Below are 16,003 nucleotides of genomic sequence, written 5' to 3'. Positions count from 1 at the left end.
CGAGAGGCTGAAGAGGGTGGATCACCTGAGGTCGGGGTTTGAGACCACCCTGGCCAACATGGTGAAACTACATCTCTACTAAAAATACAAAAATTGGCCGGGCGCGGTGGCTCAAGCCTGTAATCCCAGCACTTTGGGAGGCCGAGACGGGCGGATCACGAGGTCAGGAGATCGAGACCATCCCGGCTAACACGGTGAAACCCCGTCTCTACTAAAAATACAAAAACTAGCCGGGCGAGGTGGCAGGCGCCTGTAGTCCCAGCTGCTCGGGAGGCTGAGGCAGGAGAATGGTGTGAACCCGGGAGGCGGAGCTTGCAGTGAGCTGAGATCCGGCCACTGCACTCTAGTCCGGGCAACAGAGCGAGACTCCGCCTCCAAAAAAAAAAACAAAAATTAGCTGAGTGTGGTGGTGTGCGCCTGTAATCCCAACTACTCAGGAGGATGAGGCAGGAAAATCGCTTGAACCCGGGAGACGGAGGTTGAGTCAGCCGAGATTGTGCCCCTGCACTCCAGCCTGGGCAACAGAGTGAGTGAGACTCCATTTTAAAAAAAAAAGTTAGCCAGGTGTGGTAGGCCCGCCTGTGATCTCAGATACTCATGCTAAGGTGGGAGGATCACTTGAGCCCAAGAGGCTGAGGCTGCAGTGAACCATGATCACTGCACTCTAGCCTGGGTACCAGAGTGAGACCCGGTGTCAAAAAATGAAAGAAAGGAAGAAAAGGAAGAAGGAAGGAAAAGGGAAAGGGAAGGAAGAAAAGGAGAAAAGAAAGAAAAGAAAAGAAAAGAGAGGGAGGGAAAGAAAAAGAGAGAAAAGAGAAAGGGACAGAGGAAGAGAGAGAAGGATAGGGAGAGGAAGAAGAAAAAGGGGAGGGACAGAGAGAAAATGAGAATATGAAAGAATAAATAATTAGGGAAATATCTAACAGAGTTTTATCTGGATATACCCTTCGACCTCAAAATTTTGCTTCTGGGACTCTTCCTACAAACATTTTGCACGTGTAAAGCAAGATGCATGCATGGAAGTATATCCATCAATCCCCTTTTCTAATAGCAAAAGAAAAACTGGAACAGCACTGAAGAACTGCTAAATCAAGCAGCCACAGTCTTACAAAAGACTACTGCCTGTGTAACCAACAAAAAGAATAAAGCAAGCCTCCATGTGTCAATATGGAAGAAACCTCCAAAACATTAAGTTTTTACAAAGGTATGAGACAATGTGTGTATAATGTGCTACTCCTTTTGCTTATAATTTTAAAGAACATAAAAAAGCAACACAAACTGGCAATGAGAAATTCTATAAAAATGATCTAAGTATCTATGGTGTAAGGGTGACTCACTTTACACCATCTCTTCATACTGATGAATGTTATCATGCATACGAATTTCAATTTTTAAAAGCTTTTTTCCAGAAAAATATTAGACATGCGCGTGCACACACACACACACCCCCAATATAGTGAGATTATAGATAATATTTCTTTTATTTTTCTGCTTTTCTGTCTTCCATACATTTATGCAAGATGATAATGCTTGCAACATCAAGTAGTTAACATTTTTTCTTAAAAACAAAGAAGAAATAGAAACTTTAGAGCTGCTTGAGAAAAAAAAATTGTGAATATTCTAACAGAAGCCAAAGGAGTTAATGGTTTAGGTTAGAGGGGAGAAAGCTGACAACTATCTAAGTATGTAAAATGTTCCACAGATAATGGTGACAAATTCTTCTCTATCTTGGAAGAAAACAGAATAGAAATAAACTTAAATCATTTCAAAATAGAAGTAAGGAAGCCTGTAGGAAACACCTTAAAGGTAATTTAGGGATTGAAATCTAGAAAAGGCTCTTAAAACTCTTAACCTATTGCCTGTTTAGAAAAAAAAAAGTACAGCCGGGCACGGTGGCTCACGCCTGTAATCCCAGTACTTTGTGAGGCTGAGGTGGGCAGATCGCAAGGTCAGGAGTTCAGGACCAGCCTGGCCAATATGGTGAAACCCCATCTCTACTAAAAATACAAAAATTAGCCAGGCATGGTGGCGGGTGCCTGTAGTCCCAGGTACTTGTGAGACCGAGGCAGAAGAATTGCTTGAGCCTGGGAGGCGGAGGTGGCAGTGAACCAAGATCGCACCACTGCACTCCAGCCTGGGTGACAGAGCAAGACTCTGCCTCAAAAAAAGAAAAAAAAAAAGTGCAGCTCACTGCCTGCGCAGTATTCTTGGGGCAAACAGGAAACGGGTTAAAGGAAAGGTTCTTAATCTGAACTCCTGAAGGTTAAAAACAGATGGAATCAACTGTGTAGCAGAATTCCATCTCTTTTGTCTCTACAAGGAAGGATCTAGAGCAGACAATTTCTTCAAAAGCTTTTTCAACTTTTAATTCTTACTTGAGGTCACATTATAAGTTAATCACTGATCATTACAAGCAGATTCAAAGAAAGCAAAACCATTGCATACAAAAGTAAGGTGCAGGCTCAGCATGGTGGCTCATGCCTATAATCCCAGTGCTTTTGGAGGCTGAGGCAGGAAGACTGCTTGAGGCTAGGAGTTAGAGACCAGCCTGACCAACACAGCGAGATCCCCAACACTTTAAAAAAAAAAAAAAAAAGCCAGGTGTAGTGGCTCACGCCTGTAGTCCCAGCTACTTGGGAGGCTGAGGTGAGATGATCACTTGAACCCAGGAGTTTGAGGCTGTAGTAGACCATGATCCAGCCACTGAACTCCAGCTTAGGTGACAGAGAGAGACCCTAGCTCTATTTTAAAAAGAGAGAGAGAGAAAGAGAGAGCGAGAGAGCGAGGTGTTTGTCAGCAACATGCATATAAAAATATTAGAACACCACCACAAAACAGAATCTTAAAATTACGTTCTAATAGTTTTATTGTATAAACACTAAATTCTCTGACCTTGGTAAAATCTTTGATGAGGTCAGCTGCTCTCACGCCATTCTGTACATTAAAGCTGATATCAACTTTCACTTCAGTAAAAGAATCTGTTAGTTTAATAATAGGTACCTATAAAGAGAAGAAAGGTAAAATGTAAATGCTTTTAACCAGATTAAATGACAAAATCAGGGGATGGAGGGTTACTAGACACGAGGTCTCCATCATCTCATGAGAGCATAAGAACACTGAGTCTTCTAAATATGGCACACCCCAATAACTCTGGACTGCTACAAATACCATATGTTGCATATTTAGCATTGGGCCCCATACAATATATTTTGTAATTTCTATAAATTGAGAATTTTGTTTGGTGTCCAATTTTTGATTATTTATTTTTATTGTTTATATTTAAGGCATACGTGTTTTGATATACTTATCTTGATACACATACTGAAGTGATTACCGCAGTTAAGTAAATTAATAAGCCCATCATCTCGCTTATTAGTTGACATATAGTTATAATAATTTTTAAATTATCTAACAAAAACCTTTCTCAATACTTTGGAGAACACTTTCTGAGTATAAGATGAAGAACGATGAATACTAGGTATTAAATGTTTTATATCATCAAACTGTTTCTAATAAGAAAATTGCTGGATTCTTAAGGTATGTACTACAACCCACTTGCATTACTGGTCAGTTTTGCAAATAGCCCAAAAAGCAACCTGACAAGATAAGATATAAAAATTATTCTCAAAAACTGACAGGATTATTTACATGAGCTAGCAGGAGTTCTTTTCAAAAAATGCTCCAACTTGGGCAACACAGGGAGACCCTATCTCTACAAAAAAAAATTTTTTTTTTAATAAGCAGAGCGTGGTAGGGTGCGCGCCTGTAGTCCCAGCTACTTATAAGGCTGAGGTGGGAGGATCACTTGAGTCCAGGAGTTAGAGAACAGCCTGGGCAACATAGTGGGACTGTATCTCTCTCTAAAAAAATGAAAAAAACATTGCTGGGCGCGGTGGCTCACACCTGTAATCCCAGCACTTTGGGAGGCTGAGGCGGGAGGCTTACGAGGTCAGGAGATTGAGACCATCCTGCCTAACACAGTGAAACCCCGTCTCTATTAAAAATACAAAACATGAGCCGGGCGTGGTGGCGGGCGCCTGTAGTCCCAGCTACTCGGGAGGCTGAGGCAGGAGAATGGTGTGAACCCGGGAGGTGGAGCTTGCAGTGAGCCGAGATTGCGCCACTGCCCTCCAGCCTGGGCGACAGAGCCAGACTCTGTCTCAAAAGATAATAATAATAAAAATGAATAAAACAAACATCTCTACAGTGAGTACTGTGTATGATAAAATTGGGTATTCTGCTGTTGTTAAAAGAAATGCAGGCCAGGTGCAGAGGCTCACGCCTGTAATCCCAGCACTTTGGGAGGCAGAGGTGTGTGGATCACTTGAGCCCCGGAGTTGGAGATCAGTCTGGGCAACACGGTTAAACCCCGTCTCTACAAAATATACAAAAAAATTAGCCAGGCATGGCAGGTTGTGTCTACAGTCCAGCTCCTCGAGATGCTGAAGTAGAAGGATCACTTGAGCCAAGGAGGTACAGGTTGCAGTGACCCAAGATTGTGTGGTCACACTCCAGCGTGGACAACCAGAAAACTTTTTATGTGCAAGCACGGTGACATTAACAAAATGAAAGAATCACTCACTTGCAATGTAACTGTGCTCACCAAACTTTAATTTAATTCAAGTTTCATAGGTAAATAACTACGGTTTAATATGAAATGCTGCAGAACTTACAGTTGCTTTGTCTAAAACTTTCACCGAATCCTCATCTGCAACTTTGTGTTTCCGAAGAGCTTCTTCCAGAGTCCAGAGGGGTAGGTTCTCCCACTTCCCAAACACCACTAGGTCGATGTCACTGAACACAGAATACATATACAAGAGGGTCTGAAGAAGCTGGAAACTTGTTTTAACTGACATTCATGCTTATAGACTTCATTAGTACAATTAAAACCTATTTCCCACCCTGGCCAACGAAGACTAAATGTGTTAGTGATAATGCTTTTGTGGAAAGGGGAAATAGTAGTTGTTGATTTTAACAAACTCCTCCTCCCAGTCATTTCACAGAATTCAGGTCTCAGGAAACAGGGTGATTTTGAAAGAAGTAAAACCTCAAAAAAAAAAAAAAAAAGCACTTAACATCCTTTCCTTAATAAAGGCTTCCGGTACTAGACATAATTATTTTCCTATCTGGATGAGATTAATTGCAACTCAGAAATATTATGAAGTGCTTTAAACTGGATGCAGAACAGGTATCCAGCATGCTACCATTTGTGTTAATATACACACATGTCCTTTTATATGCACAGGTATCTCTGAAAGGATATGTGAGAAATTGGTAAAAGTGGCTGTTCTGGCCAGGTGTAGTGGCTCACACCTGTAATCCCAGCACTTTCGGAGGCCGAGGTGGGTGGATCACGAGGTCAGGAAATTGAGACTATCCTGGCTAACACGGTGAAACCCTGTCTCTACTAAAAAACACAAAAAAATTAGCTGGGCACGGTCGCAGGCGCCTGTAGTCCCAGCTACTCGGGAGGCTGAGGCAGGAGAATGGCGTGAACCCGGGAGGCGGAGCTTACAGTGAGCCGAGATAGCGCCACTGCACTCCAGCCTGGGCGACAAGAGCCAGACTCCGTTTCAAAACAAAACAAAACAAAACAACAAGTGGCTGTTCCAAGGAGAACCAGGGGGCAGAGGTGGGACTGAGACTTTTCTCTGTATTGATTTTTGTGCCGTTTACAAATGTGAACTATGTGAATGTACTACCTATTCATAAAATTTAATTAAATTTTTTAAGAAAGAGTGATTTTTCATGTTTTACTGAAGCTGAGAACCTAAGTAAGAAATATGAACTTGAAGTTGAGTATTATGACTTTTGCAGGCCAAGGACATCTATGGGAAGAATGGAAATTGCCAGGGTCCACCCACTTCAGCACACTTTAAGTTGGGCTAAAGTGTACCAGATCAAGCTCAAATGGAAAAACATGATGCTGACTTTATTCTGGAGAGATTAAGTAATAATAGTAATAACCATGATGGAATGTTCAAACAATTTCAATTCTTAGAGAGCAAGTATTCACCCTCCAGAGAAACATCATTTCCAAAAGAAAGCCTCCAAGGCTGTGCATCAAGAGAGGTCTCATTTGAGAAGACTGAAACTGAACAAGAGTCCTGAAAGGCCAAGATCTTTCTCAGAGAAGAGATCTGTACCTGAATTTCTGGATCAGGATGCTGGAGCCATAACTAGTAGAATGAGTTCTTAATTTGAAAGTGAGAGTGAGAGAGTGAGACAGTGAGTGAGTGAGTGAGACAGCGGGAACTCACATTCTAGAGGATATACAATCAGACATTTTATCATGAGACTACATTAACATCTCTGTCAGTGGGTTAAGTTATGGGACTGAGCAATACTCTGCCAGGTAGTCAATTTCTAAAATTAGTAACTAACTGATTCCACTGCAACATGATCCCTTTTCCATCTCTCTGTACCATCAACGTCTTGGAGATGATGTGAAGTGATATTCTACTTCAAGGTAAATCAAATTAAATGCTGGTAAATCCTTTACTTTTTTATTTTTTATTTTATTTTATTTATTTATTTTTTGGAGACAGAATCTCGCTCTGTTGCCCAGCCCGGAATACAGTGGCGCAATCTCAGCTCACTGCAACCTCCACCTCCTGGGTTTAAGCAATTCTCCTGCCTCGGCCTCCGGAGTAGCTGGGATTACAGGCGCGTGCCGCTATACCCGGCTAATTCTTGTATTTTTAGTAGAGATGGAGTTTCACCATGTTGGCCAGGCTGGTCTTGAATTCCTGACCTCAAGTGATCCGCCCTCCTCGGCCTCCTGAAGTGCTAGGATTACAGGCGTGAGCCACCATGCCCAGTCCCATTTTTGTTTTATAAATTTGTTTTGTTTCTACTCCTTACAAATTTGACAGCCAAAATGAATACACTCTAGGAAAAGGTACAGTCCTTTAAAAGATTCATGAGTGTACTAACCTAGTAGGTAAATACAGTCCAGTTTTAAAACTTCCAAATATCTGGACCTGAAACAGAAAAAGAAGTTATTATATTGAGGTATCAGATAAAGCCACCAAGATATGGAGAAATGTCAGTTTTTGCTACCCTCTACTGGTACTTTTTGGTATGACAAGAGCATTTTTTTTCTAACCCCATTCTTCATGAAGTGGGTATTCTGTTTCACAAGCAGACATTCTGAATATAATTTAAACTTACCTGGTTCAAATAAGAAACACAGAGACCAAAATACAGTTGTCCCTTGGTATCAGCAGGAGACTGGCTCCAGTCCCACTATGCCAAAATCTGAAGATGCTCAAGTCACTGCTATAATGCGAGTCCTCCCATATACTTTATATCATCTTTAGATTACTTATAATACCTAGTACAATGTAAATGCTATCTAAATAGTTGTTATACTGTATTTTTAAAATAACTTGTACTGTTTTTATTGGTGCATTGTTATTTTTATAGTTTTTTTCTGAATATTTTCAATCCACCGTTGGTTTAATATGGAGGTGTGGTACTTAAGGGTACAGAAAGCCAACCACAGGAAACTTCCAGAAGTAGTTCAGATCAATAATGTTCCCTCATTATCCAGAGACACAATCACAAATCCTTAATTTTTGTTCTCTGAGCAGGAGTCTTCGAACAGATTACTAAAATGGGATCAGACTACTTTAACTGTAGGGCAAGTGTGGGCCTTTAGGTCAATTCCACAGAGAACACCAGGCACCATCATTATAACATCATGCTGTGGCATAAAACTGGGATGCATTCTACCTCAACCCATGGAGAACAGGGGAACTCAGGCAGAAATACATGTGCAGGTAATTGTAATAAAAAAGGATAGGCCGGGCACAGTGGCTCATGCCTTTAATCCCAGCACTTTGGGAGGCCAAGGCAGGTGGATCACCTGAGGTCAGGAGTTCAAGACCAGCCTGGCGAACATGATGAAACCCCATCTCTACTAAAAATACAAAAATCAGCCAGGTGTGGTGACGGGTGCCTGTAATCCCAGCTACTCACGAGGCTGAGACAGGAGAATTGCTTGAACCTGGGAGGCAGAGGCTACAGTGAGCTGAGATCATGTCACTGTGTCACTGTACTCCAGCCTGGGCGACAGAGCAAGACTCCATCTCAGGGCGGGGGAAAAGGATAAACAGTGAAACCAGTTCAACCTCTGAGGCAAGATGGACCTGGGAACCTAATCACAAGCTCATGTTCCTCATCTGTAGGTAGATAGATGATGGCTGGCTGGCTGGCTGGCTGGAGAGAGAGAGATAAGATAGTCAACCTCCACCTAAGAAAGATAAGGGTTAAGTTAGACCAGGGCTTCTCAACATTGGCATTTGGGAGTGGATAATTCTTTGTTGTAAGGGCCTATACTGTTCATCACAGAATGGCTGGTGGCATCCATGGCCTCTACCCACTAGGTACTAGCAGTGCACACCCAGTCAGGACAATAAAAAATGTCTCGGACATTGCCAAACGCCCCCCTGGAGAGCAAAATAACCACTAGCTAAGAACCACTGATTTGGATCACATAGGAGAAAGAATGTGACATATGGTCACTGTTCATAAAATATTAGTATCCTCGCCTTTTCCCTTTACCTACAGCATCATATACATACTGTCATATACATGCAACTTTTACATACAGTGAAACTTCCTTGTTTTGCCAATTGGACAAAAACACCACCCAGGACAGTGCCTAAAGAAAAGTTACAGAACACAAAGTAATGGATTCTATTAATATTATTTTGTGTACTTCTTTGCATACACAAAATCATAAAACAGGCCCTCAAAGTGCCCTAAAAAGTGAAGTATTAACTTAGTACCAGTAACAGGCCAAGTGTGGTGGCTCACGCCTATAATCCTAGCACTTTGGGAGGCCCAGGCGGGCAGATTGCTTGAGCCCAGGAGTTCAAGACCAGCCTGGGCAACATAGTGAGACACAGTCTCTACAAAAAAATACGAAAATTAGCTAGGTGTGGTGACGTGCACCTGCGGTCCCAGCTACTCGGGATGCTGAGGTGGATCACTTGAGCCCAGGAAATCAAGGCTGCAGTGAGTCGTGATCGCACTACTGCACTCCAGCCTCAGCAACAGAGTGAGACCCCTATCTCAAAAACAAAAAACAAAAGACTTAGTACCAGTAACAAAAACAACAAATAAGCCAAGAAGAAATCCTGAGCAATCATTTTGTTCACTGACTGGGAGCTGTCTAAAAGGCAATTAGCCGGTCTGAGAGAAATGAAAAATGGCAATTTCAGGAAAGAAATAAGAAAAGACTTATGCCTGCATTAGCCACAAGTGACAAAAGTTCGTAGTTGACATTTTCATTCAGCTGTAAACAATTATATAATGTTTACCCTGGCAGGCTGGAACTAAGTAGTAATGAGGTTTTGATATACCATATCCAATAACGGACCACTACAACAATGAGGTTTGATTTGTCTTTCTTCTCTTTACACTAATAATTTTTAAAGACAGCTTGCCTTTAGTAGTTGCTATTAGCACTACCAAAAAAAAAAAAAAGTTGTTAGTCATCCAATCCAATGAAAATAATTAGGAAGCCTCAAATTCTAAAGACTGCAAAAAATTGTTTGCTTTTAAAATTTAATTAGACCACAACTCTACAGTGTACTTCTACTTGCATCTGAGGACTAGCATGAGATACCAGCAGATAGGCCTCTGGCCCATGGACAAGGACTGTCCCAAGCATAGGCTACCCAGGAAGGGACTCACGTCAGCGCTGGGCCAGAGCTCCTTAATTACACTCTCAATCCTGTTCACCACCTCCATCCGCATCTTCTCTTCCTCAGGTCTTGGAGACATGTATTCATAAAAATCACTGATTTCTTCATGCAGACTGAAGAAAAAAGCAGAAAAGTTAATATGAACAGGGCCAATCTAATGAGAAATCACTATCTTAAAGAATCTTATCTAATTAGGTCTTATAATTCGGCTGATGACTATCTTAATTTTAATGTTATAACTCAAGATAAGCTAAAATGGGAATGTACAGAATTTAATCAAAAAAACTAAAATAATTAAATAACATAAGAAATTTCCTGTGCAAAACACTTGCTGGGGTGCTGGTGATTTAAATAAAATAAAATAAAATTTAAAAAGCATACGGCCTGGCCTCGGCCTTTCCACTTCTGATCTAACAGACACAAGAAGATACTGAATCCAGGTGATGCAGGCAAATTTCCTGGCAGTAGGGACTGACCCTCTTACCTCTTGGGGATCCATTCCTCACAGTAGCAAACAGTACATCTTTCATAATGTTTGCTCAGTGAATTAAGTGTCAAATGAACAAATCAGGCAGCAAACAACAGCAAAGTCTTGAAAAGAATGGCTGGTAGACAAAGGCTCCATGAAGGAGCTGAAGACTTCCAGAGCCTGTGAGGTACAGGGCAATCAGCCAGCTACAAGGGCTGTGGCAGGCAGAGTGGGAGAAGCATCTGGAGAGGAAAGCAGGCCCCAGTAGAGGGCAGGCTCTGAATGACTGACTGGCTAAGAGGTTCAAGCTTTCCCCCTGTGGCAACAGAGCTATTTAAATGTTTCTGACAGGGACTAGAGAGAGACTGACTTCAAAAATGCAGCATTTTAAGAAGACTAAACTGGCAACTATGCAAACAACAGACCAGCAAAGAGACTAGACTACATGCAGGGAAAAGTCATGAATCAATGAGGTGCTGGAGGATTGGATGAAGGCCTAGAAGATGGTGGAAGGAAAGGAATGGGCTCCAGAAACAAAACACACACACATACCCACACTCCGTGGCCAGGCGCAGCGCCTGGCTATCATAGTGGTGGGGGGCTAAGGATGCCTTCAAGGGCTGAAGCCTGAGGGCCTGGGGGAAAACTACTGGTCTGGAAGGAAGGACAAACTCACTGGGCTGAGCAATGACTTGAATGTAGTCAGGATGGGGGACAGAGAGAAAAGCAGCATTCCTTTCTAAGTTGGTGAGGCTGTGAAGAGCTATTAAATGGCTGGGAAGGGAAAGTGAAGAAGTCAGCTCACCTTCCCTAGAGCACCCATGAGGACTGAGCCACGGAGGTAAGCACAGGGGCTCTACTAACTGGGATAGACCAGGAGGCTCGAAGCAACAGGTGCAAGGTGCTTCAGGGGAAGGAAGGGGCAGAGGGGTTGGCCTGGGGCACAGCAGTGGGAAGGAAGTGCAGCCACAGCTTAACAGAGCCTTGAAGGAGGAGCATGCCTGCAACTGTGTGGCACCTTCAGGGCCCAGAGCAGGAAGCTGGAAAAACTGACAGACCAAAAATCGCTTTAGGGAAGGAAAAAAAGTGTTTACATCCTAATCCCCAAAGGCTATAAACTTGTGCTACAAGAAACTCTGGAAAGTGAAAATGTGACTGATTAAGCAATCCATAGTTCCTCCTTCTGATTTTTTATTTTTAGCCTAAGAGTCAAAAACCTTGAGTTCTAGACTCAGGTTCTGCCTGAGGGCAGCTGTGTTCCCTCTGACAGGTGACTGGCACTCTCAGGCTTCAGTGTGTCAGGTACAGCACACAGCTGGTAAGCAGGAGCCTTTTCAGGCCTTCAGTTTGAAAACCTGGGCCTTTCGTAGAGGATGATTTACAACAGCGTTCGGCCTGTTTGCTATGCAATATGTCATAAAAAGTGGATCTTAAAACTCCAGAGAGGTCTGTAGGTGAATCCAAAAGATATCCCAGTGGGGCCGTTTTCCTTGCTATGCCCCTGGGTACCTTGGGACCTTCAACTTCTGTTTTGAAGTTTTGTTTTGATTTGAGTTTCCCAGGTTTGATTTTGTTCTCTAAGGTTATCTATCCTTTTCTGCTTCTCGAAGACAGCAGCTGAATGGGAATAGCTGTTAGGAAGCTTACAGTTTGCTCTGCTCATCTGCACAAGTCTGCTGGCAAAGATGAGGGCCATGAATAAACGACAGAACAAATGGACTGCTTCTTATCTCACTGCGTAGTCTGCAGTGACTGATCAGAGTTTATTTGTAGTTCTAAAACAGATCCATAGAAAAACTGCATTTTAACTAATGGGGGGGAAAAAAACTCCTAAATGTGACTGCATCTATTCTGAAGGCCCCCTTACGAATTTTCTAATTCAAATACAGGCAAAAAGTATTTAGCACAACTGTCAGTCAATCTGAAGTCACGAGAAACTGATTAAGAATTCATTCTCTGGCCAGGCGCAATGGCTCAAGTCTGTAATCCCAGCACTTTGGGAGGCTGAGGCAGGCAGATCGCCTGAGGCCAGGAGCTGGAGACCATCTGGCCAACATGGCGAAACCCCTTTTCTACTAAAAATATAAAAATTAGCTGGGCGTGGTGGCGTATGCCTGTAATTCCAGTTCCTTGGGAGGCTGAGGCACAAAAATCACTTGAACTTGGGAGGTAGAGGTTGTAGTGAGCTGACACTGTGCCACTGCACTCTAGCCTGGGTGGTGGAGTGAGATTTTGTCTCCAAAAAAAAGAAAGAATTCATTCTCTAAACATTACCAAGTGCCTATATTCAAGGCACTAGGAGAAAACTGGCTCATCAAACATAATCCTTGCCCTGGGTCACTTCCATCTAACAATGAAAAGGAACACTTATTTAACATAGTTCTGTAGAACATAGTGCAATGCATATGTTCTGTACTATTCTGCCATAGGCAGCTTCCAGATGAATGATTCAGAGCTTTCCAATGATCACAGCTGCCCAGGATGGACTGGGTTGCCTTGCAGGTTAGTAAGGTCCCTGTCACTATCAGCATAAAGAAACCAGATGACCATGAGGCAAACAAAGGTCCAATAAAACGGTTTTCTGAACTTGGTAAAAAGTTGGAAAAGATTCTAAAATTCGCTTTCAGTGCTGCAATCTAGTGTTCTAACTAGCACATTAATTTGGGGGAAAATTATTATAGATTTATAAGACTAGCTCTGAAGACCACCCTCAACAATCAATAGCCCACGGCACCACCTTCCTATTTCAGAAAAAATGGTTCCACAGGTTATTGTATTTTGATTGATGCATATGTGCAACTATCAATGCATATGTGCATCAATCAAAATACAATACAATTTGATTGATGCATATTTGCAATCAATTTGTATTTTGATTGATGCATATTTGCACAATGGAAGGGGGAAAGAGGAATACGGAAAAAGAGAAGGGCTATTATTAAAGCAAAGCCACACTTGCAAAGTCAGAAGAGGAAATCCAATCTCAGGTCTGCCAGGCTCAGTTTCTCATCCACACCAGGCACAAGCATCACTATCTCACCTATATGTAACTAGCTACGTGTGAAATACTCAGAGAACAACCAGATAAAATATCTTGGAACACTGAGGAAATAAACTTCAAGTACAGATTTTAAAATAATTCTAACAGGCTCTATCCTCGGGACTGAGTAATTTTACTGGCACAGTGCCTTGCATATTCAGGCACTTAAAATACCCTGACGGGCTGAAGTTTGTTTGTAGAGTGTGCACTGTAAGTCTGGTTCTCATTTGAGTGGCAGAGTGGACGCCTGAGGAATTTTGTAGGCTTGCTTTCACATGGTAATATAATTTTATGCCTCTGAAAGCATCCAAGTACACAGAGAAAACTTCAGTTTGTCCCATGTTTGGATCAAAATTTAATATGATTTATGATAGGTATTGCTTGATGACACATGCCCAGTGTTACAGTTTCTCATATAAAATTATAAAATACATCATACTGAAGTAAGAATGATAAAAGTATAGAATACAACTCTTCTGTGATCTGAACTCATATGTACCCAAAATATAGTGCCCTCTCTAGGATATCAGTGTTTTTATGTTAAAAGGAAAAGTGACTCAGGCATAGTGGCTCATGCCTGTAACCCTGGCATTTTGGGAGGCTGAGGCAGGTGGATCGCTTGAGTCCAGGAGTTTGAGACCAGCCTGGATGACATGGCGAAACCCCATCTCTACAAAAATACAAAAAATTAGCCAGGCGTGATGGTGCATGCCTGTAATCCCAGCTACTCAAGAGGCTAAGATGGGAGAATAGCTTGAGCCCGGGAGACAAAGGGTGCAGTGGGCTGAGACTGTGCCTCTGTTCTCCAGCCTGGGCAACAGAGCAAGGCTCCGTCTCGAAAAAACAAAAATAAAGGTTAAAAAAGGAAAAGTGAACAAGATCCCTGTTCATAAAGGAAAAGTCATATAAGAGCAATATGATGAAATGAGCACCACTATATAACGGGAAAAGATGCCAAAAACAAGAGAGTAAGAGAAACAAAATTAATTTGCTGGCGTAAAATTTACATTAAAATCTCAAATTTAATAACAACATTTAATATGACAAGGAGGTATCCAAAAAACATATTCCATATTTAAAAAATAAAACTCACAGGTAATTTAGGTTAAAAAAAAAAAAACCACTTCTGCTCTGAGGAAAGATCTGCTACAGAAAGGGAATCCAGCCTATCAAAATTATGTGAATTTTATAATGCTTGTCACGGGGTGGGAGGTTCAAGTTCTTTGGCTGGGAAAGGAAGAACCGTTTCGCATCCTTCAGTTGGACCACCCTGGGCACATTGTGAGTTGCTTAGTAGCTTCTGCACTCTCAAAACCAAAGGAAAGGTGGAAAGCTCCCTTGTGCCTGCCAGGTCAAGGGAGGCAGATGACCCACAGCCAGACCCTCTGCTCAGCACTGTCCCCTGCGGCTCATCCATGCTTCTGTTCAGGGATGACACTGCTTCCCAAGAGATACCTGCCCAGACATAGCATGTCTGAGCCCACCTCCACATCAAGGTCCAGTTTTCCCAGTTCCATAACTGAAGTCAGATCCCTTTAATTATAACTTCATCCTTACATGAAGGAACTGACAAAGTTCTATTCGATAACTGTCAATAACAGGACATCCCCCCACCAAAAAAAAAAAAAAACATATATATATATATATCTTAAGGTTCATGATATCCAATTTTGAAACAATATATTGAAAAGGCATTCATATGCATGTGGGGAAGCATAAATTACTACAACGTCTCCCGAGGTCATTCTACTAACAAATGATAATGTTTATATAAATAATTTTTAAAATTTCCCTTGTTACCATCCTCCAGAAATATTTTCATGAGGGAACCAGGACATCTGTATAAGGATGTTCACCACAGGATTATTTAGGATACTAAAAAATTTAGAAATGGTATCAATGTCCATCAACAGGATCTAATTAAATAATCATAGAAGCACCCATTGACTGACTTTCTCTTTGACGTTCTCTTTATAGTCAATAACCTCTTTAAAAGAATGAAGTAAAGCTACATAAGCCGATAAAGATGTCAAATATGTTAAGTTGGAAAGAAAAAGCACAAAAAATGTGTTCAGCAGAATCCCTTTTGCGTGCGTTAGACATGTGCAGGGGCAGGAGTGGTGGCTCACGCCTGTAATCCCAGCACTTTGGGAGGCTGAGGCGGGTGGATCACTTGACGTCAGGAGCTTCAGACCAGCCTGGCCAGCGTGGTGAAACCCCGTCTCTACAAAAAATACAAAAATTAGCTGGGTGTGGTGGTGGTTGCCTGTAATCCCAGCTACTCGGGAGGCTGAGGCATGAGAATCACTTGAACCTGGGAGGCGGAGGTCACAGCAAGCTGAAATCACGCCACTGCACTCCAGCCTGGATGACAGAGCAAGACTCCGTCTCAAAAAAAAAAAGACATGTAAACACATGCACACAGAGGCAGATACACAACATGCTCCTATTTGCATTGCAAGTTTTCTGGAAGGAGAACTGTCAACAGATATTACCTTAGGGACAGGGACTTTTGCCCAGTGGAGGGTACAGGCAGGAGAGTTAGGAAGACTTTAACTTTTTTTTTTTTTTGTATCTTTCTGTACTACTATAATTTTTTTTAAAAATCAGCATGAATTTGTCCACTTTTCAAACAGTGATTATTGTCTGCTTAATGAGATTACAGACCAGGACATTTGTTGTCACCTTTATATTTTCCCATGTGAAAAATACGGTTGTGAGTATGCATGTTCCACCCGCTAACCGGCCCTCTGCCCACCCCACATAGAACAGGGTCTA

General features: G+C 42.0%; 1 protein-coding gene across 5 annotated transcripts in view; it reads right to left on the bottom strand.

Moving 5' to 3' along the window:
* TENT4B (terminal nucleotidyltransferase 4B) overlaps positions 1-16,003 on the bottom strand; it is an 89,672-nt gene that overhangs the window by 16,268 nt on the left and 57,401 nt on the right. For all 5 annotated transcript variants that reach the window (XM_033218345.1, XM_033218348.1, XM_033218347.1 and 2 more), the window contains 4 exons: positions 9,706-9,829; positions 6,937-6,983; positions 4,674-4,794; positions 2,893-3,000 (listed from right to left, as the gene is read on the bottom strand). In XM_033218345.1, coding sequence (XP_033074236.1) covers positions 2,893-3,000; positions 4,674-4,794; positions 6,937-6,983; positions 9,706-9,829 — 400 coding nt within the window. The remainder of the gene's footprint in view (positions 1-2,892; positions 3,001-4,673; positions 4,795-6,936; positions 6,984-9,705; positions 9,830-16,003) is intronic.

The sequence above is a fragment of the Trachypithecus francoisi genome, unplaced genomic scaffold (assembly GCF_009764315.1).
Source record: "Trachypithecus francoisi isolate TF-2019V2 unplaced genomic scaffold, Tfra_2.0 Lachesis_group10, whole genome shotgun sequence".
NCBI classification, from domain to species: domain Eukaryota; kingdom Metazoa; phylum Chordata; class Mammalia; order Primates; family Cercopithecidae; genus Trachypithecus; species Trachypithecus francoisi.
This window is presented reverse-complemented; position numbering and strand designations above follow the sequence as displayed.